The 24008-nt window shown below is 48.2% G+C and overlaps 1 protein-coding gene across 1 annotated transcript in view; it reads right to left on the bottom strand.

The window, feature by feature from the left end:
• Nucleotides 1-21564, bottom strand: part of LOC145822275 (uncharacterized) — a 60872-nt gene extending 39308 nt beyond the window's left edge. The window contains exons 1-2 of the mRNA XM_082918898.1: nucleotides 21084-21564; nucleotides 20904-21002 (exon numbers count right to left, since the gene is read on the bottom strand). Coding sequence (XP_082775024.1) covers nucleotides 20904-21002; nucleotides 21084-21488 — 504 coding nt within the window. The 5' untranslated portion in view covers nucleotides 21489-21564. The remainder of the gene's footprint in view (nucleotides 1-20903; nucleotides 21003-21083) is intronic.
• Nucleotides 21565-24008: the final 2444 nt, after the last annotated feature.

Raw genomic sequence — 24008 nt, forward strand, 5'->3', positions numbered from 1 at the left:
TACGTGAAGTAGGTGCATGTAAATACAGTGTACAAGTGGGGTGTGTGTCAGATGTGCTCTACACAAGTAGTCTATCGATGCAGTAGAAATCAGCATGTCATCAGAAGTATGATAAATGCCAGAAAACTGAAAGGTACCTGAATGCCCGCGACAGACAACTGTGCCTCCCTACGTAGGACCATGCCCTCGAGTGTGGCCACCAGTCCAACCACCTCCTCCATGTACCCTCGCAGTGGCTGCAAATATGAGCTCATAATCATCAATGAACAAAAGAATGTCTAAACATCTGAATGATGAATGAAAAACAGTGGAGCATACCAGCCGTGAGTCAGGATCAATGGCGTATCGATCACTGGGCATCGGAGGCTCTAGCGGGATCGGGGTCGGAGAGATAGCTCCATACTGCCACACCATCAACTCAGTCGGCATATCTGGCCATCCAGGATGAGGATAAGTCGACGGAACCGGAGGAACCGGTCTACCCCCACCTCTAGATGCACCAGCCCCGCTGGTGGAAGGGGCGTCTGCAGCCCGAGCCCGGGCCTGGCCCGAGGATGACATACCAGCAGGCCTCGTCATCGGGGTACGGGCTCCCGTCAATGGAGGCATCAAATATATGTGACGGTAAGTGGCATAGTCCCCCTCCTCAAGATATAGTAAAGCATCGCTACCGAGCATAGCGCCGACTACCTCCAAGAAAGAGAGCCTGTCAGCAGTCCGCATACTGACTGGGGGTACTGAGGGAGGATCCTGAGAAAGATACCCCCATACCTGACGCAGAAAGCGTTCCCCCAGGAACCATGCCCTGCCAACCGGCCCTTCGAGTAGGACCCTATACTGGGAGGTGTCCGACCCTCCGGTATACTGAAGTCGGAGACCATCACCCAGGGGCGCCCAAGGCTGCCATGAGATCTGCAGATGATGAATGCATAAACCAATCAGAAATCGGGAATATACAGAGCAAATCAAAGATGAAAATGAAAGGAACTGAAAGTTTTGAAGTACCTCAGAATGCCGCACAGTGTCAAAATACTGTCGCAAGTAAATGAGGGTCTCTCGGGGTCTCGGCCGGTGCGGGCCCTCGAACACTAGTGTGTATGGGGTCATGGGAAGCCCTGCCACCTCCAACTCTGGGGCTAATGCTGGGAAGTATACATAAACCCATAACTGAGAAAGGCAGTGCAGAATATAAGTACAAAATGCTGATAGCAAAATACAGACTGTAAAAATGCGCTGTGTGTGCAATGTACAAGTAATGAAGAGCAGAAATGTAAATCAAAGGGACAGAAAAGTACCTCCCAGGCTCCCCAGTAGCCGCCAAGTAAATCTCCCCGCCCGCGGGAGGTCGCGCTCATATAAAAGTAAAGGGTAGCCAGGCCGGCGCCACCCCAGTCATATCGATGGACCTGTGATAGGTCAACCAGAGCACTCAGCAGGTATAGCCCGACGGTGTTTCCTCTATCGACGAACAGGGTAGTCCCGAAGAGGAACATAAGGAAACCACGGGCGTACTGCTCCGTCTCCTCAGGAGTCTCGGGCACCATCTCCGCCCGCCGGAAGTGGGAAGAGAACCAAGTGTATCGGACTCTCCCAGAAACCCTGTCAACAGGCGGGCGAGCCCCCAATAGATACATCCAAGCGGCCTCCCACTCGCCCATATCCTCATCATAGGGGATGGGCCAACCTCCTATGTCCAAGCCAGTCAACACAGCGAAGTCTAGAGGCGTCATGGTCATGTCCCCGGTAGCAGAGAAATGAAAGGAGTTGGTGGTGTCCCACCATCTCTCTACCAATGCTACCATCAGTGTCCTCCTGGCGGAACAACGTGACAACCCAACGCAGAAAGCCCCGAATCCTGCCAAGTCTACTAAATCTCGGACACCCTCCGGGAGCTCAGCATACCAGTCCCGCGCGGCGGTGGAACCGTATCCCCGTACACTGCGAGAACCAAACTGCATTCAGAATGAATACATGTGTCAATAACGAAATGAATGGGCTATGTGCCAATGAGATGAACTGGGCTGCGTGCCAATGGAATGAAATGGGCTGTGTGCCGATGAAGTGAAATAAGCTACATGCAAATTCTAATCTGGGCTGCGTGTTCAGAAAATTTAAAATTTGTGCTGCGTGTTCAACTTTCTATCAGTGTGGGCTGCGTGTTCACTATTCTAATCTGGGCTGCGTGTTCAGAAAATTTAAAGTTTGGGCTGCGTGTTCAACTTTCTATCAGTGTGGGCTGCGTGTTCACTATTCTAATCTGGGCTGCGTGTTCAGAAAATTTAAAGTGTGGGCTGTGTGTTCACTTTCGAATTCGGGCTGTGTGTTCGACAAATCAGTGTTTGAGCCGTGTTTTCGCCTCTTAACTAATGTGTACTGTGCGTTCACAATTAATTAATGAGCCGAGTGTTCAGAAATTCGAGTGTTGAAACTACATGTTCAGGATGCAAGCAAAGTACTATGTCATAAGCTAAACTGCGTGTTCAAGCATGGCAAAGGTGCTGAAATATACGAAAAATACAGAAAATGAAGTAAATACCTCTCGGGCCTCATGAGAGAGGTGATGCTCTGGCTCTCGGAGAAGCAGATCCCTAGGTGCTCGCTCATCAAAATTAGTGAAATGACGGAAAACGGCACGCGGAAGGACATGTGCTGGCGGATTGTACCTCCCGGGAATAAAAGGTCGGGTCCTCGGGGGCAAAGTCATGGGATCAAAATCGTCTCCGGCACCTGGAAAGCCTCCGCCGTGGGGAGAATTACCCGCCATTTTCAAAGAATCTGCAAAAGCAGCAAAAATGAGCGAAAATGAGCCAAAATTGGAAAAAGTCAACAAAAGTCAACTCTCAGGAAATGAAAAAGTCAACAAAAGTCAACTCCCGAGAAAATCTTCCAAATATTGAGACAAACTTACCTCAAGTGGCGAAACGAGAAAAGAAGCTCCGAAACCGAAATTTAATCGCTTCAAAGTGCTTGAAACTGAATGTTTTTGCGGAAACAACTTGCGTGGGGCGTTGGAAAACGCGTATGGAACTCAGATCTGGAGAAGAAAGTGTTGTAGGAGGCAAGAGAGGAAGAAATCTCGGCTGCATTATATAGGCTCCAAGTCTTGGGATGAAGGAGCATGAAAAGGGAGGTGAAAGGACCAAAATGCCCTCGGATTTGGGCACATGGCCGGCCGGCCACCTTTTCTAGCCGGCCAGCCATTTCCTTTTTGGAAAACCAGCCGACCAGCCAATTACTTTTTGCAAAAGTGGCCGGTGGCCTCCCCTTGGGAAGATAAACGGCCGGCCATGTCCCTCACAGGCTCACCTAGCTCCCTGCAAATTTTGAGGAAGATTGGAGTTCCCGGGACCTGAAAAAATTCAAGAAAAGTACACTTTCTGTCGCGAAATGATCCGCCGGAACTTCAGCTTCGGAATCTAACATGTGTCTGTAGACACCTCATTTTTGACCGACCTTAAGACTCAGACGTCACCGATTGAGCGCTTGGTGATGTTGCATAATGTGCTCGTTCAGAAGTTTCAGAGTTGCGGCTGTGAGCCCTGCCTCCGGACTTCCGAACCCTCTTCTGTACCTTGTCTCGGTTTGCGAACCAGACTCGGTTTTCTCTGTTTCTTTTCCTGAGGGGAGGGAGAGGTCCAGTAGACCATCTCTCAATGTCCGTAGGCTACATTTGGTGGCCGTAGGCCATTTTTCCCATTTCGGAGTCCGGTTTCCGGTTTTCGGAGCCGTCAGGCCGTGTGCCTCGGTTCGGGACCGCTTAACCATCTCCTATTGCTCTAATTTTTGGCATACTTCCTATTTGCTCCCTTTTGAGGGACACTGGGGGCTGAGAAGCCCACTTCGTGGCCGAATGCCACTTTCGGTGCTTAATAGCCCATTTTCGGGACCCCGAACTGCGTGTTTTGGTCCCCGAGCATTCATTTTGCAACGGTTTTCGTTCATTTTTGGCAGGTACCTCTGTTTTATCACCGGGGAGGTCACTGAAGGGTGGGAGGTCAGCAATTGTTGCAGCAACCAGTTATACATCCTCCGACGCCCTCCGGCGCCCGTTTTTCGCACTTCCGGGCTAATGTTGAACCCCTTGGACCCTTTTTCGTGAACTTTGAACCACATATTTGTGATGTACACACATGAGAGGACCCTAAAAGTTCATGGCCGGCCATTAATTCAACTTGACCCTTTTGACCCCCTCCTTCCGGGCTAATGTTGAACCCCTTGGACCCATTTTCTTGAACTTTGAACCACATATTTGTGATGTACACACATGAGAGGACCCTAAAAGTTCATGGCCGGCCATTAATTCAACTTGACCCTTTTGACCCCCTCCTTCCGGGCCAATGTTGAACCCCTTGGACCCACTTTCTTGGAATTTTAACCACATGGTTGTGTTGTACACACATAGGAGAACACCATCAGTTGGTGGCCGGCCAGAAAATCTCATTGAACCTTTTGACCCCTAGCCGGCCGGCTAGGGGGTGTGGCCGGCCGGCCACCTGCAACAAAAGTACCAGGCCGGCCGTATTCCTTGCACTGTTCCCTTTACAGCTGTGAGGCTTTATCCCCCAGAAAAGATCTTTATCTGGGGGATATTTCGTGGGGGAATATTACTCTCCTTTTCACCCACCTTTACACCCCTTTGTTGGCCTATATAGCAAGCAAGCCTTGTAGTATTTTGGGGTTAGAAAAACTCTTCTTCAAGCTTCCATACATAACTCCATTTCTATACCTCTCATTTCTTGAAAAATCTCTAAGTCCCTAACCATCAATCCTTCTACACCACCAAGCTCTACCACCACCACCTGATTTCCAGCAACAAGGAAGGTTTCTGAAAGGCCAAAGAAGCTGCAAATCCATCCAAGAAGCAACAAAAGTTTGAGTCTTCAAGGGTGAGTAACCTTTTCTTCATTTTGACCCTCTTTCTTGATTTATTTGTAAGCCCCACTTGCTTTTTGTTTCAAGCTCCGGCCCAAACTGAAAAGGGCCCTCTTTTGAGCTCATATTCACTTTTCATTAAGGGCTCAAACAGGGTTGAGCCCTCCATGACACACTTGCTTCATTGATCCTCTTGTATGTCATAGTTTTGCATGCTATTTTTGACCCATGAGCAATCTGTTTTCGAGCATGTTGTAAACTGATATTAGGCTTATTTTGAGCCCCTCTTCAACATTGAAGAAGGGCTCAACACCATTTGGGACTTCTATGTTGTACCTACCTTTATACTCCTCTTTTCTTCCCCATTCTTGCATGCAATGGCAGCCTATCATACTTTTGTTTTTGGCCATTTTACAGTTCTGAAAAAGTTCTTATTTTGGTCCATTATTCATGTTTAATTTAGGTCCTTTCATGGTTTGGGGCCTCCATAGGTCACTTCATGTTATATCCCTCTTTTATTCCCCATTCTTGCATGTTTAGTTAGCCTACCATGCTTTTGTTTTTGGCCATTTTATAGTTCTGGAAAAGTGCTTATTTTGGTCCATTCTACATATTTTATTCGGGGTCTTTGGCTGTTTGGTGATTATTTTGCATACCTCATGTTATAGCCATTTTTTAGCCTTATTTTGCATCACATTTCTATCATGTTTGTATACTGATTTTGAGGCTTCCATAAACTTTAAATATTCATATTTTTTGTTCCTCTTCAATGTTGTAGAAGGAAATTTTTCAGTTTGGGTTATGCTTGTATCACTTGCTTCATTACCCCTCTTTTGGCCCCTATTCTTGCATGCTATTTTTACCATACCTATGCTTGCTGTTTGGCCATGTTTATAACTGTGAAAGTGCATTTTTTGAGACTGTCTAGCTTCTGCCGTTGCATTGCATATCCATATTGTGCATGTTTGGCATAGCTATAGGTCATTTCGGGTGCCTAAATTCGCATTTCGGGACAATTCCTTGCATTTCATGTCATTTCGCCTCATTTCAGGACTGTCTTCCCCCATATATTTACATGCTGAAATTCCATTAGAATGATTGCTACCGTTTCCATGTCATTCCATCACATTTCGTCATCGCCTCGGTTTGCGTGCCCGTGTGCACGCATTTCAAGGCACCCCTTTTTTATCCGCCGGCATCCTATGTGAGTGTGGCTGAGGCTCACTCATGTTGGTATAAGCCCATATCATGTTCCCATGTCATTTCATCGCATTCCGTCATTGCCTCGGTTTGCGTGCCCGTGTGCACGCATTTCGAGGCACCCCATTTTCATTCACCGGCATCCTATGTGAGTGTGGCTGAGGCTCACTCATGTTGGTATAAGCCCATATCATGTTTCCATGTCATTCCATCACATTTCGTCATCGCCTCGGTTTGCGTGCCTGTGTGCACGCATTTCGAGGCACCCCATTTTCATTCACCGGCATCCTATGTGAGTGTGGCTGAGGCTCACTCATGTTGGTATAAGCCCATATCATGTTTCCATGTCATTCCATCACATTTCGTCATCGCCTCGGTTTGCGTGCCTCCGTGCACGCATTTCGAGGCACCCTTTCATTCACCGGCATCCTATGTGAGTGTGGCTGAGGCTCAGTCATGTTGGTATAAGCCCATATCATGTTCCCATGTCATTTCATCGCATTTCGTCATTGTCTCGGTTTGCGTGCCCGTGTGCACGCATTTCGAGGCACCCCTTTTTTTATCCGTCGGCATCCTATGTGAGTGTGGCTGAGGCTCACTCTTGTTGGTATAAGCCCATATCATGTTCCCATGTCATTCCATCGCATTTTGCCACCACCTCGGTTTGCGTGCCCGTGTGCACGCATTTCGAGGCGCCCCATTTTCATTCACCGGCATCCTATGTGAGTGTGGCTGAGGCTCACTCATGTTGGTATAAGCCCGTATCATGTTCCCATGTCATTTCATCGCATTCTGCCATTGCCTCGGTTTGCGTGCCCGTGTGCACGCATTTCGAGGCACCTCACTTCATCGCATTCTGTCATTGCCTCGGTTTGCGTACCCGTGTGCACGCATTTCGAGGCACCTCATTTTCATTACATATACCATTGCCTCGGTTTGCGTGCCCGCGCGTACGCATTTCGAGGCACCTCATTTTCATAGCATAATACATACTAGGTTGTATCTTAGATTGCATTCTGTCATTTTCTCGATTTATGTGCCCGTGTGCACGCATTTCAAGGCATTTTATTTCCATAGCATTGTATATGTTAGGATTGTATCTTAGTTGCATTTCATGCATATCATGCATATCGCATCGTGTTCGGGATAGGAGTTAGCCCGGGCACGGGAAACGAGGTACATTTCGTACTCCGAGTGACGGAATGTGTCTCAATTCTCCAGTCACCGACACTCCGGATTATCCATGATGGAGTTAGGTTTTAGCTGTAGTTTCATGTGCATTCATTCTATATTGAGTTGTGCATTTCGACTCCTCGGCCATCATGCCTCGGTATGCGTGATTGGTGGCCCAAGGATCGAGACATGCATATATCTGTGCAAATACATTGCTATGCCCCTTTCCTGCTCTCTGTTGCAGCAAAATCAGGAATCAGCAACTTTTTGGGGCTTGGCACGCATTTCAAGAACAGATGTAAACAGAGGCTAATCGGGGCATTCCGGTGGATTTCCGCGCAAGACAATCCGGACATGCATCATCCGTCAGAAGCAAGGCAGTCCCTGGCTTGCACGCCAGTTTTATTTGCTTTCTTAGTTAATTCATTAATTAATTAGGATTCTGTAATATTTTGGACTGTAATATTCTTTTATTCGGGACTGTAATATTTGGACTGTATATTTATTCAGACCCTCTGCGAGAGGGCACAACTGTAATAAGTGTGCGTGAGTGTGTTGTATGTCTTCCAACCCCACGTCTTTCTCCCTTTTAGTTATCCGCTTATGATGGTTAGATTAGGGCATGTTTCAATTAGCATACAGTATGACAGCATGTTTGCATTCATTCATCTGTATTGCATGCACCGGGCTCGGCGCATCATACTAACTGCATTGTATTTTCAATTTCAAAGTTGGATACATGATAGTTGTAACATTCCATATGCCATCTTAGAATAGCCGAGCCTGCTATAGTTGCATTTTGCATGTGTTGCATTAGGCATTTCTGTATACTTAGGATCATGCATGATTTCTAATGTAGTTTCTATTTTGGCTTGGAGTACTCGGTGAGTTTTATGCTTTAGCATCCTTACATGCGTGTGAGTGACTACCATGATAGCATGCTTACCATGAGGCTATGTGCTTATATGATATAACTGCCTGAATGCCTGTGGGTGAAGGTTGGGTTGTTTGAATTGGAAAAAATCATCAAATGTTTCAAACCTACCTGCGGGTAGCAAACCATTTTCAAAAACAAGCATGAAATGTTTTGTTCCAATTTGGGCGACCCGGTCTATACTTGTATGCTGTGAACATCACATAGTAAACTAGGCCAATAACCGGAATAAGAACATACAATATTTTCAAAAATTGATATCATGGTTAGTAGAGGCCGGTCTATGACCGGGCGAGCGGGGGTGCTCACGAAGTGACCTTCCCCAATCGTACCCAAGTTCCCGAGCCGAGGCAACTTTGGTGATGACGGACACGTGGCCTCTTGGCACCGAGTCAGGGTTTCCTAAATTTCCCAAAATAAAATATTTAGGTGGCGACTCTGTATCTGGCAAAGCAGTCCATATTTGGCACTACTTTTTCAAAAAAATCAGTTTCTCAAAACGATTTGCCGGATTTGGACTCTTTGGTTCAGATTAGGAACCGTGACATTAAAGAGTCCGAGCTGTAGTGACCCCAAATGAACAGAACGGGAGCTCACCCTCCCGGGGCGTTCGGGGACGTCTACAATTTCTGGCGACTCTCCTGGGGATTTAGAGAACTTGACTCGAACTCATGATATCTGTTTTTGAATACACTTGTGTGTTTCTTTGCATTACATTTGCATTGGTGCACCTAGGACACCGTGTTTGCCATCTGCTATTCCTGAACGGTTTGCCGGAGGCTTGTCTTGTCAAGGCATGACCATAAGGCTGACCGGTTGTGGGCTCTGCCAGTATGGGAACACAAACCCCGATTTTACCGGGGCACCCTCTTTGACCATTCGACCTAGTGCATATTCGGATCCATAGTGACCATTCCAAATTAGGACAGGTTGCTTACCCGTTTATAGGTTGTTTGAAACCGCTGCGTGCGTAATGAAACCCTAGCTCCTGACACAATAGGACAGGGAAACCCTACCCCCAACATAGGGGTGTTTTGGCTCTCACTTATCTGTTATGTGCTTTAGAGTGCGTCTCTACAGGAATGCATGTATCAATATATGAGTTTGGATATCAAGCATGCGGGCATTAGTTCAGTATTGTCAGTATCAAGCCTGCGGGCATCAGATCAGTATATGAGTTTGAATATCAAGCCTGCGGGCATCAGTTCGGTATTGTCAGCATCAGGCCTGCGGGCATCAGTTCGGTATTATGGGTATCAGGCCTGCGGGCATCAGCCAGTATTTGAGGATTAGTTATCTGTGGATATCAGATTCTGTTTTAGGGAACAGTGATACAGGGATAATAATCAGTGTTTGAGGACAGTATGTATTCAGCTTATTGACTGTGTGTGGATTATGCCCGACTGTGTGTCTTGCATTTTATTTTAAGCTGTTATGTTGCCCGTTTATCTGTTTATTTATTTCCTTTTCGCTTTATTTATCTTTTGCTAGGTTAGTTTTAGCACGATTGCTCCCAACCCAGCAGGCATTCCCCAAGCACTTTGGACACGAGGTCGTCGACTCCATCGATCTGAGGATCTAATCGACGGACAGCCAGTGTTCCATTCTCTACCCCCTGTTACAAGAAGGAAGCAGAAAAAGCGCAGTGTATCTGAACAAAGAGCACCAGAACAGTGGTATCCCCCATCAGTGGACAGTTGGATTGAGATCCCCATTAAGACAGATCTGCCAGTAGTTCAGACAAATCAAAACAGTATGACGGCACCAACAGGAGTTGAGGAAATGATGCGCCAAATGTAGGAAACCATGCGGGCCATGCAACAGGATGCCGTTCGCCGGGATGAACTCGCTAAGCAGCAAGCTGAGATTATGACCCAGCAGGCTGAGCTGATTACCAGACTGCAACAACAGAGTACAGCATCTGCTTCACACCAAATTCCTCCTCCGGCAGGAGCCCCATTACCTGAGCAGGCACCTGCTATTCAGAACGCTCCTCCAAACACCCAGAATACTGTGCCGACTATCCAAAATCTGCAAGAAGACACAAATCTTCCAACGGGGCCAGCTCCGCCCCCGCTTCCACCACAACTGTCCGAGGTCCATACACCCAATCACCCGAACTCTCCATTCGAGGTCGAGGTTGATCATACAGCTCTGAAATTGAGCAAACTGGAGAAGCTCTTCAAGAAATCCCAAGGGGTCAAGGCTATGCCGGATATCGAAGATGGATATACCGAGGAGGCCGTAACACTCCCCGATAGGTTCAAAATGCCACAAATCGACCGCTTTGACGGAACCGGCGACCCCATGGTCCATATCCGACTGTTTGCAGATGTCTTGCGGCCAATGGGCCTAACACGACCACAGAAGCTCTCACTATTCGGCCGAACCCTGTCGGGTGTGGCCTCCCATTGGTACGCAAGATTACAAGATGAAGTGAAAAAGAATTGGGATGAAATGGCTGAGGCCTTTGTCGCGCAATATTCGTACAACACTCAGATCGAGATCACAACCCGCGATCTTGAAACGACAAGGCAAGAGCCCAAGGATTCTTTCTCGGACTTTGTGATCCGATGGAGGGCAAAGGCGTCAACAATGACTTTAAGGCCCACTGACAAAGATCAAATCCGGATGATTGTGCGCAATCTCCACCCGAAGTTGATGCAGAGAATGATTGTAGTCCCCTTCCCTACTTTCGCAGATTTACATGACATGGGGGTGCAAATCGAAGACGCAATGAAACAAGGTCTGTTTGACCATGACAGGGAACAACCGAGGAGGACCTTTGACCGTAACAACAATGCGGGCCCGAGTGGCGCTGCAAATACGAGAGCCTCGGAAGTTAGTATGGTCACCACCACTCCCCCTCCCATTCCAAGGCCCATGACTGCCACACCCTTCTCCGGCGCGTCCGGAAGCAACACACAAAACAACCGATTCCAACCGCGAGGCCAAAGAACCTTTACCCCACTATATATGCCTCTGACCAAGGTTCTGGGAATATTGATCAGAAAAAATCATTTAAAACCCCTGGAACCAAAGCCATTACCGAATCCACTCCCCCCCTCTTACGACCCGTCAAAATACTGTGCGTATCACCAACAACACGGTCATGACACCGACCGTTGTTACAGATTGCATCATGAGATCCAAGATCTTATTGACAAACAGGTGATCGCACCCCCTGATAAACCCAATGTCACCACCAACCCTCTCCCATCACATAACCAAGCTCCTCCTCCCAAAAGAATTAATTTTATCCAGACTGGGATTGTATCTTACGATCCTAGCATCTATATTACACCCACCCACCTACCCAAGCCGGAGGTGCTCCTCCCTGATTGCACTAATTTCTTGTGCATGGTGGACATCTCCAAAACCCAACCAGAACCAATGGTGGTGACCGTCGAAGACGGGGCAGGGCAGATTTTGGGAGAAAATGAGATTGTTGAATCTGGGACTGGGCAGAATTTTGCTGGGGGAGCCTATGATCCAAGCAAGCACATCCTATCAACGAGCCGAATTGGGCTAAGCGTAGAATTGCCAGAGACAGGAGAGCTATGCATGATCCGGGGGGATAGATCTGGGCTATGGGCAGATGATTTGACAGCCGCAGAGGAAGACTTTGCCAACCTGCAATTTCTTGATGACCAGGAACTGGGGGAGGCGTCAATCAATTGGTACGATTATGAGGGATCAGAGGAGGCCACTGGATGGCTCGAGGATCAACCAGATCCAGTGGGGGAAGCCCAACTAGAACAGAGCCCGGCAGGGGCAGAAGTATCAGTTGTGGCCGGAATGGCCGAAAGTCAAGTTGTATCACCGGAGAGCGCCGGTGCTAAGAATTCCGCTCGAGACATGGGCATTATGGAGATGGGAACTGTTGAACAAACAGTTGTACTGACGCAGCTGGAACAAGAAAAGTTTGAGGCTACTGAGAGAGCCAGGAAGGCAAAGGGCCTTGAGGGGACTAAAAGTGCTGTGTGCACGAAGACAGACAATGCCGCGAGCATATGGACAGAGAGCACTGAGAGTACGACTGGACCGGAGCCAAACAGGTGTCTGTTGGCTGCCAGCGGAATGTGGTGGGAAGATGACGACTTGTGTCTTGCCCACACCGATGAAGACTGGGGGAATAACCAACCGGATGACACTTGGTACCTTGATGAGAGTGACCACATGACAAGAAGTGGGCGGTACTTCAAACCCCCACACCTGGACCAACCCGAGGCATCCGGGAAGGATAGAGAAGCGGAGAGACAGAAGGAGAAGCAGATTGAAGATGAAGCTGTGCTGAAACAGTTAAAGAAAATACAAGCAGACATCTCCATCTGGGGACTGCTAATGGCATCACGAGTACACAGAGAAGCTGTCCTATCTGCTATGGACAAGTCCAAACTCTCCATAGACACCACACCTGAACAGCTGGTTGGGCTGGTTTTTCCGGGAGGAGGTTTCCCGGCATTAACCTTTTCGGACAAGGAGCTACTGCCTGAGGGCACAAGTCATAACAAACCTCTCTATATTTCTATGGAATGTAGAGATAAGTGGATACCGGTGGTACTTGTTGATACCGGGTCTGCGATTAATGTCTGCCCGACCAGAACGGCATATGCAATCGGGTTGAAACCCGTGGACTTCGTCCCAACTACCCAAGTGATCAGAGCATACGACAATACCAGCAGAGAAGTGATGGGGACTGTTAAAATTCAAACCAAGGTTGGTCCAGGGCAACACAGCATCGAATTTCATATCTTGGACGTTCCCGCAACCTTTAACCTACTTTTGGGGCAACCGTGGTTGCACCAGGTCAAAGCACTCTCTTCCACTCTGCATCAGATGCTAAAGTACCCCCACGGGAAAGGGGTAGCGATCGTTTTTGGGAATTCATCAATCCATCCGCCGCCGGAAGTGTCCACACCCGTCTTGGAGATCGAGCACGGCACGGAGGATGTGTTTTTGTCGGGGTTCACTTTTGCCGAGGCTCAAGTGGTGCAGAATGTCATGGCTGCGAATGAGGGCATGTATGTTAGTGCACAATCTATCTACCTCATGAACAAGCTAAAACATACCCCCGGGATGGGATTAGGGAGAAGCGGCCGGAAGGGCGTCTCAGTATTGGCCGAAGTGCCACACAACCCTCACGCCTTTGGACTGGGTTATCTGCCCACCAAGGAAGATTGGGTGAGGAAAGGAAAAGAAATGGCCGGAAGGGCCAGAGCAAAGAAGGCCGGGAAGCCATTTGATTTAATGCACAGGCCCATCTGGGGTACCCTAAACGGACGTTTCGTCCGGGAGGGGGAAGATTTTCCATTCTGCGGCTTCCCGGAGCCATGGCTAAACGCGGAGGGGACGCGCGTGCCTGGTTTTGAAATCTTCTTCGACATACAATTATCTGGGGATGACGTTGCCGAAGCGCAGACAGACCCACCAACTGAGGTTGAGCAATGTGAAGCAGTGGATCCTGAGAGCACAGAGCTTGAAATGGGGGTAGCACTGGCGAGTCTACTATCAGATCCTCCGATCAGCCAAGAGTGCTTGGGGGATAACTCTTCGGTTTCTGTGATTGGAGATGAAATAGCTGCGGGCTTTCCAGCGCCGATCTTGGATGCATCTATCGCACCTTCTCTCATCTGGCAATATGAAGAAGGCTTTTTATCTAGCAGTTCCGGGTCAGGTAGTGAGCCGGAATCTGATTCTACCGAATCTTGTGCGTCGGAATCAGATTCCAGCTCGACTGAGTCTGAGTCCGGTATTCCTGGGGGTGATAACCCGGATGCCACAGTCCTGTCTAGGTCGTCTTTTTCATTTTCTTTTGAGTCTGTTGTAACAGAGGAATCTGACGACTTGGAAATATTTAATGAGAATGATGTGGATGTGGTTTCCGAGTATTTTTCTGTGCCTTTGATTTATTGCTTAAATCAGGATTTTCAAAATTTTGATGAAAACAGCGAGGAAGAAATTCCCCCAGTTTTGCAACGATTAATTGATCAAGAGCAGGAAAGATTTGTTAAACCTTTAATGGATGAAATCACTACTGTGAATGTTGGTACTGAGAAGGACCCGCGGCTAGTCCAGATCGGGTCCACGTTGTCTTCAGAGGAGCGCGAGCGCTTAGTCGCTTTATTAAAAGATTTCAAAGATGTTTTCGCGTGGTCCTATGAAGACATGCCTGGAATCGATCCTGAGATCGTACAGCACCGGATCCCTCTTGATCCCGAGGCCCGCCCTGTCAAACAGAAACTCAGAAGGATTCGCCCGGACTGGGCTCTCAAAATTAAGGAAGAGGTCACCATGAAAATTGACGCAGGGTTCCTGCTGGTATCTGAATATCCAACTTGGTTGGCCAACATTGTTCCGGTGCCAAAGAAGGATGGCAGAATTCGGGTCTGTGTAGACTTCAGAGATTTGAACAGGGCCAGTCCGAAGGACGACTTCCCCTTGCCGTACATCGATGAATTGGTGGATTTCACGGCAGGACACGCCTTGCTTTCGTTTATGGATGGTTTCTCAGGCTATAATCAGATAGTAATGGCACCCGAAGACCGGGAGAAGACTGCGTTCACTACCCCGTGGGGTACATATTGTTATAGAGTGATGCCATTCGGGTTGAAAAATGCTGGAGCTACGTATCAACGGGCAGCAACTACAATATTGCATGATATGATCCATAAAGAGGTCGAGGTGTATGTGGACGACATGATTGTCAAGTCCAGAGATAGAAAGGGCCACTACACCGCCTTACAAAAATTCTTTCAGAGGATCAAAGAGTTTCGGCTGCGACTGAATCCCCAGAAATGCACGTTTGGTGTTACAGCAGGGAAGATGCTAGGGTTTCTGATCACACAAAGGGGCATCGAGGTCGACCCTTCCAAAATCAAGGCCATCTTAGAAATGCCACCACCAAGGACTGAAAAGGAGGTACGAGGCTTTCTGGGTAAAGTGCAATTCATAAGACGGTTTATTTCTAAATTAACCTTGACTTGTGAACCACTTTTTGGCCTCCTGAAGAAAGGAAAGAAATTCCAGTGGGACGGCCGATGTCAAGCAGCTTTTGAGCAGATCAAAGAGTATCTACAGAACCCACCCGTGTTGTCGCCACCAGAGCCGGGGAGACCGTTGATATTGTACCTTTCGGTAACTGAGACTACCATGGGCTGCATGCTCGCGCAGGAGTCAGAAGACAAAGTGGAAAGGGCCATATACTATCTGAGCAAAAAGATGCTGGATTACGAGACCCGCTATACACCGCTGGAGAAGGCTTGTTTGGCCTTGGTATGGGCAACCAGGAAGCTGCGGCACTACCTGTTAGCCCACTCTGTAATGTTGGTTTCGCGTTTGGATCCCATCAAATATCTTTTCGAGAAACCAGCACTTACGGGTAGGCTAGCTCGATGGCTGCTGTTGCTCTCCGAATTTGATTTGAAGTATGTAACGCGCAAGTCAGTAAAAGGGAGAGCGGTAGCGGAGTTCCTTGCCGGCCACCCGGTTGAGGGGGATGAAGCGTTTGAGTATCTATTCCCAGATGAAGCCATTCTGCACGTCAAAGATGAAACCTGGACGATGTACTTTGACGGAGCGTCAAACCAGTATGGGTATGGGATAGGGGTGTTGCTGATAGCGCCTGACGATTCCCGTATTCCTTTAGCATTCAAGCTCTGGTTCAAAGTTTCCAACAACGAAGCAGAGTATGAGGCATGTATTGCTGGCCTGGAAGCAGCCTTGGAACTAGGGGCAAGACGGTTGGACGTCATTGGGGACTCGAACCTCGTTGTGTCTCAAGCGAAAGGAGATTGGAAAGTCAAGGAGGAAAGGATGATAATTTACCACCAAACCTTAGATTTGTTAATTCCTCGGTTTGAGAAGCTGAATTTCACCCACCTCGTGAGAGAGAACAACAGGTTTGCAGATTCATTAGCAACTCTATCTTCTATGATAGACATTCCGTCCGGAGTCCGGATGCGTCCGGTCATTATTGATCAGAAGTTCACGCCAGCATACGAGTCGATTTCCGCCATAGATGAGGTTCAAGACGGCAACCCCTGGTATTACGACATCTGGAACTTCTTGGAAAAGGAGACATATCCACTAGGGGCAAATGCCAAAGATAAGAGGGCTGTCAGAAGAATGGCTGCTCAGTTCGTTATCTGCGGGGGAAAGCTGTACAAAAGGGGTCATCTGGGAATGCATAAGCTCTGTGTAGAAGCTGAAGAGTCAAGACGCCTGATGGAAGCCATCCATGGGGGGGAGTGTGGTGCACACATGAATGGAGTAATGCTGGCCAGAAAGATCCTCAGACAGGGCTACTACTGGTCAACCATGGAGGAGGATTGTATTAGCTTTGTTCGGCGATGCCACAAGTGTCAAATTCATGCAAACCGCATGAACATCCCGCCGTCAAAACTGTACAACATGACTTCTCCATGGCCTTTTTCAGTCTGGGGAATTGATGTGATCGGAGCTGTTACCCCGAAAGGGTCAAACGGGCATGAGTTTATCCTAGTAGCGATAGATTATTTCACAAAGTGGGTCGAGGCCCAATCATACGCGGTGTTGAAGGCGTCGCACGTCGCAAAGTTCATCAGGAACAACATCATCTGTCGCTATGGGGTGCCAAACGAAATAATTTCAGATAATGGTTCCCACTTCAAGAAAGAAGTGATAGACTTGTTGGAGAAATACAATGTGGCTTTCCATAAGTCATCTACATACCGGCCGCAGACCAACGGAGCGGTTGAGGCCGCCAACAAGAATGTCAAGCATATACTACAGAAGATGGTGGAAACCTATCGGGATTGGCCAGAGAAGCTGCCATTTGCTCTGTGGGGCTACAGGACTTCAATCAGAACTTCTACTGGAGCAACTCCATATTCATTGGTCTATGGAATGGAGGCTGTTCTACCCATTGAGATTGAGGTTCCGTCGTTACGAGTATTGGCTGAATGCTAGATAGCCGAAGCAGATTGGCAGCAAAGCAGATTCGAAGAACTCATGCTCTTTGATGAAAGAAGACTGAAAGCACTGTACCACATCCAAGGCTATCAACGAAGAATTGCCCGGGCTTTCAACAAGAAGGTTAAGTCCAGGAATCTGAAAGAAGGAGATTTGGTGCTCAAAGACAACCGAGCTCCCATCCACGACCCAAGGGGCAATTTCAAACCTAATTGGACTGGTCCTTACATCATCAAAGCTATCTGGTCAGGTGGAGCTGTGGTTCTGATGGATCTAGATGGCTTGGAGTTCTCACAACCGATCAATATGGACAAGTTGAAGAAATACTATCCTTGAGAGGCTCGCTAGGCCGAAAACCCGAAAGGGCGACCTAGGCAAAAGTCAGAGCACAAAAAATTAGAAAATATAAAAACTGAGCTCGCAAGGTTGAAAACCCGCAAAGGGCGGCCTTGGCAAAAGTTAGAGCGCAAAAGGAGAGTGAAAATACTCGAGTGAACCTGCGCATGAACTACGTAAGGCTTGATTCCCATCTTTGGGATACATAGGCAACTTCACCTTCAAGTTCAGCCATAAACTCTTCCCCGATCAACTCTGTCCATTTCGATCATCTCAGTCATCTTTGTCCATCAACATTTATCGCGATCTCCGGTACAGTGCTGTTCAAACTAGGGGCAACTTTCCGTTGCTGTGAAGTGCCGCGTTGTTCTTCAGACTAGGGGCAACTTTCCAGTTGCGGGGATCTGGGGTTGTGCATTTCAGTGACAGATCTTCGGCGTGTCCAGTTTTGATCCGCATCGAAAATAGTTTTGAAAAGTTTTAATAAAAGTTGACTTTGTTCAAATTAATCTTTTTACGACTAAAACCATTTTTGGGCCAAAAGCGGAAAATTTTCAGTACCACAACTGTCAATTTCATTGATTTCAAAACTGAGTTCTCCTGCTCTTGCATTACAATCGAGGTTGCTTTTTTTTTTTAGTACATTCATAACAAAAACTTGAAAATGCTAAATAAGCAATAAATTTGGGGCATAGTTGAATCAAGTATCTCTGCGTCCCCTCCCAGAGCTGGACGAAGCATCTGATGCCAAGCTAGGCCCAACCTGTGCCTCCTCGTTGAGCCAATCCAAGCACTCATCGGACAAAGTGCAACTGAAAGTTGAAGCAGGGGCCAGGAGCTCTCTAGTCCTCCATGCTGTGGCATATCGGGCAAGCTGTGCACCCCGGATTGGGAAAGCGGCTGGGTACTCAATCCCCTCCGGTGGACAAGTCTGATCGTGGCCAAACTGACGCAGGAACCGGAACGGAAAATAAAATACGCAATGGGTTAGACCAATCAATTGGATCCCAATCAGCCGAGACATACTATAGCTCATTGCCGGGAGGTTGAGCCAAGGACAACGCCAAGCAATGCCGTCTGCGGACAAATTGCACATCCAATCGAACCACCACCTTTCGTCAAGAGCATTGACTAGGTGCTGCCGAAAGAAGTAGCCTCGAGCTGAATAGGCCGGGCAAGAGTCCACAACCTGCAACTTGTCCATTAACCATACCTAGGGGAGGGATGGAAAATGAGAGAATAAAGAACAAAGAGATGTACGATGAGAGAAAAGTAAGACAAGGGTTTTGTGAGAAAAAAACCGAGCCTGAGGGTCGAGTGATGTGAGCAAATATATATGTGAGGTTGGGTGGGAAACATTACCTGCAGCAGTAGTGGACTCCCAGCGAACCTAGTCGCCTCCCGGCGATAGACAAAATCTAAGCCCATCAGTGTCTCGGCCAAGGTCATGGCAATACAGCTCTTTCCTTCTCTCAAACCTTGGGTGACTTCAATCAGGCGAATGCTAGCCCCGCCGAAGCCCGAGGAAAGCAGAAAGTGAGACAACAAACATAAGCAGAGGGCATGTTGCCGGAAGCCCTGCCAATAATGGTTGCTGCGGTCACCGGCGTCGGAAAAACGATGGATCAAGCCGAGAATGTCCAGTTCCCCACTGCAGATCAGAGATCGACCGTCAAGCGCCGTGAGCCCACACATCCGCCCTAAAGCCTGAGCATGGCCAAAACGAAGCTGGGGCAAGATCACCTCAGAGCATTCAGACTCCATCAAAACCTGAAAATCTTCGAAAGTAGGGCACATCTCTTGGCCGCCAAAGCTAAAAACATGCGTTACTGGATTCCAAAACCTTGCTGCGGCATGGAGAAAAGGGAGATGTAGCGGAGTACGGCTCAACGTGAATAGTGCGTTCAAGCCGAAACCCCGGAAATTCAGCTTTTCCGAGCCATCTAGAGAAGAGATCCAGGATGTGACATTTTCTGCGAGAAACGCCTCCATCTTTGCCTAAAACTAAGATGAAATGAATGTTCCCGAAGTTGAGGCTTTTATAGAAGGAAAAACACTATTCACGGGGACACGTGTCAAAAATCTGGTGGCTGCAGGACTGAGTGGTCGGCCGGCCACCTTTTCTGGTTGGCCAGCCATTTACTTTTTCAGAAATGGCCGGCCAGCTATCTCTCTCCACCAAAAATGGCCGGCCGGCTCCCAGGGATGGCCAGCAATGCTCCAGTGTATCCCCTTGGCCCTGTTTTACCCTTCGAGGGAAAGTTCCAAGCATTTCCATGCAACGGGAGAGTCAAAGGCCTTTATCTCCCTCCGTTTCGGATGCGTTCCGATGCCCAGATCGTCAGAAGTACACTTTGTTGTTGTTGAGTTTTGTTTATCGAGTTGTTGTTTTGCTTATCGAGTTGTTTGTCGAGCGGACGTGTTTTGTGTTTTTGAGTCATTGCTCTCTGTTTAAGCAATTTTTGTTAAAGTCTTGTTTATTTGCGTTGTTGCATTTTGCTTATCGAGTTGTAAACTTCCTAAGGTTCTGTTATATCTTAGTAAGTTGAGTTGCTTAGTTTGTTGCGTCGGTTCACTACCTGACTTGGTGATTACGCAACGCACATTTCCATTCAATTCCATTTTTGTGCAAAATAAATTGATGCGATACGATGCTAAAAGTTTAAAATACAAACACCTTTTCAAAAGCTATTTCATTTCATCATGCTTTACAACAAACAAAGGTACAAGTTTTACAAAAAAATTAAAACTGCCTAACAATGTGCAAAGTGCTACAAACTACTAGCAAAAAGAAAAATAAAGCAGGAAATAACAGCATCAAAGTCCTCGGGAGCAGGAACGAGAAGCACTCCTCATCCTCTTCTGCGGGACAATCTCCGCACCATCATCATCATCTGAGTCGGAGCTGTCATCTTCAGGATCCCCCTCAGCCTCGCCTCTATTCCCCGAGCTAAAACCGGAGCCTCCCTCCTCAGCAGATGTCTCTGACTGACGGTCGGTAGCCTCCTCCTCCTCCTCAGCATCCTCATCCTCCTCGTCAGGCTCCACCTCCACAACGTGAGCCCTACGTCTGCGGACAGGCCCTCCTCGAGCTCCTCGAAAAGGTCTAGATGACCCGGATCCTCGGGAAGGCCGAGATGGTCCCGCTCCCTGAAAAGGCCCAGATGGCCCAGCTCCCCAAGGAGGCCCAGGTGGCCTGGCCTGCGGCTGACTGGACCGTGAAGGCATCTGAAAACAAAAAGTTCAATTCAAATGCATCAGTCCAAATATATACATCAGATGCAGATACAAGCAAAGGCTACATGAAGTGGGTGCATGTAAATACAGTGTACAAGTGGGGTGTGTGTCAGATGTGCTCTACACAAATAGTCTATCGATGCAGTAGAAATCAGCATGTCATCAGAAGTATGATAAATGCCAGAAAACTGAAGGGTACCTGAATGCCTGCGACAGACAACTGTGCCTCCCTACGCAGGACCATGCCCTCGAGTGTGGCCACCAGTCCAACCACCTCCTCCATGTACCCTCGCGATGGCTGCAAAAATGAGCTCATAATCATCAGTGAACAGAAGAGTGTCTAAACATCTGAATGATGAATGAAAAAAGTGGAGCATACCGGCGGTGAGTCCGGATCAATGGCGTATCGATCACTGGGCATCGGAGGCTCTAGTGGAATCGGAGTCGGAAAGCTAGCCCCATACTGCCACGCCATCAACTCAGTAGGCATATCTGGCCATCCGGGATGAGGATGAGTCGACGGAGCCGGAGGAACCGGTCTACTCCCACCTCTAGATGTACCGGCCCTGCTAGTAGAAGGGGCGTCTGCAGCCCGAGCCCGAGCCTGGCCCGAGGATGACATACCGGCAGGCCTCATCATCGGGATATGAGCTCCCGTCAATGGAGGCATCAAGTATATGTGACGGTAAGTGGCGTAGTCCCCCTCCTCAACATATAGTAAAGCATCACTGCCCAGCATGGCGCCGACTACCTCCGAATAAGACAGCCTGTCAGCAGTCCGCATACTGGCTGGAGGTACTGCGGGAGGATCCTGAGAAAGATACCCCCATACCTGGCGTAGAAAGCGTTCTCCCAGGAACCATGCCCTGCCAACCGGCCCTTCAAGCAGGACCCTATACTGGGAGATGTCTGACGCTCCAGTATACTGAAGTCAGAGACCGTCACCTAGGGACACCCAGGGCTGCCATGTGATCTGCGAATGATAAAAGCATAAACCAATCAGAAATCGAGAATATACAGGGCAAATCAAAGATGAAAATGAAAGGAACTGAAAGTTCTGAGGTACCTCTGAATGTCGCACAGTGTCGAAGTACTGTCGCAGGTTAAGGAGGGTCTCTCGAGGTCTCGGCCGGTGCGGGCCCTCGAACACCAATGAATATGGGGTCATGAGAATCCCCGCCACCTCCAACTCTGGGGCTAATGATGGGAAGTATACATAGACCCATAGCTGAGAAAAGCAGTGCAGAATGTAAGTACGAAATGCTGAGAGCAAAATACAGACTGTAAAAGTGCGCTGTGTGTGCAATGTACAAGTAATGAAGAGCAGAAATGTAAATCAAGAGGACAGAAAATTACCTCCCAGGCTCTCCAGTAGCCGCCAAGTAAATCGCCCCGCCCGCGGGAGGTCGCGCTCATATAAAAGTAAAGGGTAGCCAAGCCGGCGCCACCCCAGTCATATCTACTGACCTGTGATAGGTCGACCAGAGCGCTCAGCAGGTATAGCCCAACGGTGTTCCCTCTGTCGGCGAACAGGGTAGTCCCGAAGAGGAACATAAGGAAACCGCAGGCATACTGCTCTGTCTCCTCGGGAGTCTCAGGCACCATCTCCGCCCGCCGAAAATGGGAAGAGAACCAAGTGTATCGGACCCTCCCAGAGACCCTGTCAACAGGTGGGCGAGCCCCCAATAAATACATCCAGGCGGCCTCCCACTCGCCCATAACCTCATCGTAGGGGATGGACCAACCTCCAACGTCAAGGCCGGTCAATACAGCGAAGTCAAAAGGCGTCATGGTCATGTCCCCGGTAGCAGAGAAATGAAAGGAGTTGGTGGTGTCCCACCATCTCTCTACCAAGGCTGCCATCAGTGTCCTCCTGGCAGGACAACGTGACAACCCGACGTAGAAGGGCCCGAATCCTGCCAAATCTACCAAATCTCGGACGGCCTCCGGGAGCTCGGCGTACCAGTCCCGTGCGATGGTGGAACCATACCCCCGCACACTGCGGGAACCAACCTGCATTCAGAATGAATACATGTGTCAATAATGAAGTGAACTGGCTGTGTACCAATGAAATGAAATGGGCTGTGTACCAATGGAATGAATGGGCTGTGTGCCAATGAGATGAAATGGGCTGTATGCCGATGAAGTGAAATAAGCTACATGCAAATTCAGTTAAAGTGTGGGCTGTGTGTTTAGAAAATTTGAAGTTTGGGCTGCGTGTTCAACTTTCAGTTAAATTGTGGGCTGCGTGTTCACTATCTATCTGGGCTGCGTGTTCAGAAAATTTGAAGTTTGGGCTGCGTGTTCAACTTTCAGTTAAATTGTGGGCTGCGTGTTCACTATCTATCTAGGCTGCGTGTTCAGAAAATTTGAAGTTTGGGCTGCGTGTTCAACTTTCAGTTAAATTGTGGGCTGCGTGTTCACTATCTATCTGGGCTGCGTGTTCGGAAAATTTGAAGTTTGGGCTGCGTGTTCAACTTTCAGTTAAATTGTGGGCTGCGTGTTCACTATCTATCTGGGCTGCGTGTTCAGAAAATTTGAAGTTTGGGCTGCGTGTTCAACTTTCAGTTAAATTGTGGGCTGCGTGTTCACTATCTATCTGGGCTGCGTGTTCAGAAAATTTGAAGTTGGGTTGCGTGTTCAACTTTCAGTTAAATTGTGGGCTGCGTGTTCACTATCTATCTGGGCTGCGTGTTCAGAAAATTTGAAGTTTGGGCTGCGTGTTCAAATTTCAACTAGTGTGGGCTGCGTGTTCACTATCTAATCTGGGCTGCGTGTTCAGAAAATTTAAAGAGTGGGCTGTGTGTTCACTTTCGAATTCGGGCAGTGTGTTCGACAAATCAGTGTTTGAGCTGTGTGTTCTAATGTGGACTGTGTGTTCGCAATTAATTAATGAGCCGAGTGTTCAGAAATTCGAATGTTGAAATTACATGTTCAAGATGCAAGCAAAGTACTATGTCATAAGCTAAACTGCGTGTTCAAGCATGGCAAAGGTGCGAAATGTACGAAGAATACAGAAAATGAAGTAAATACCTCTCGGGCCTCATGAGAGAGGTGATGCTCCGGCTCTCGGAGAAGCAGATCCACGGGTGCCCGCTCGTCAAAGCTAGTAAAATGACGGAAGACAGCACGAGGGAGGACATGTGCTGGCGGACGGTACCTCTCGGGAATGAAAGGTCGGGTCCTCGGGGGGAGAGTCATGGGATTGAAATCATCGCCGGCACCTGGAAAACCTCCGCCGTGGGGACAATTACCCGCCATTTTCAAAGAATCTGCAAAAGGAGCAAAAATGAACGAAAATGAG

The sequence above is a fragment of the Camellia sinensis genome, chromosome 3 (genome assembly GCF_055761805.1).
Source record: "Camellia sinensis isolate YWXY chromosome 3, ASM5576180v1, whole genome shotgun sequence".
Taxonomy (NCBI): domain Eukaryota; kingdom Viridiplantae; phylum Streptophyta; class Magnoliopsida; order Ericales; family Theaceae; genus Camellia; species Camellia sinensis.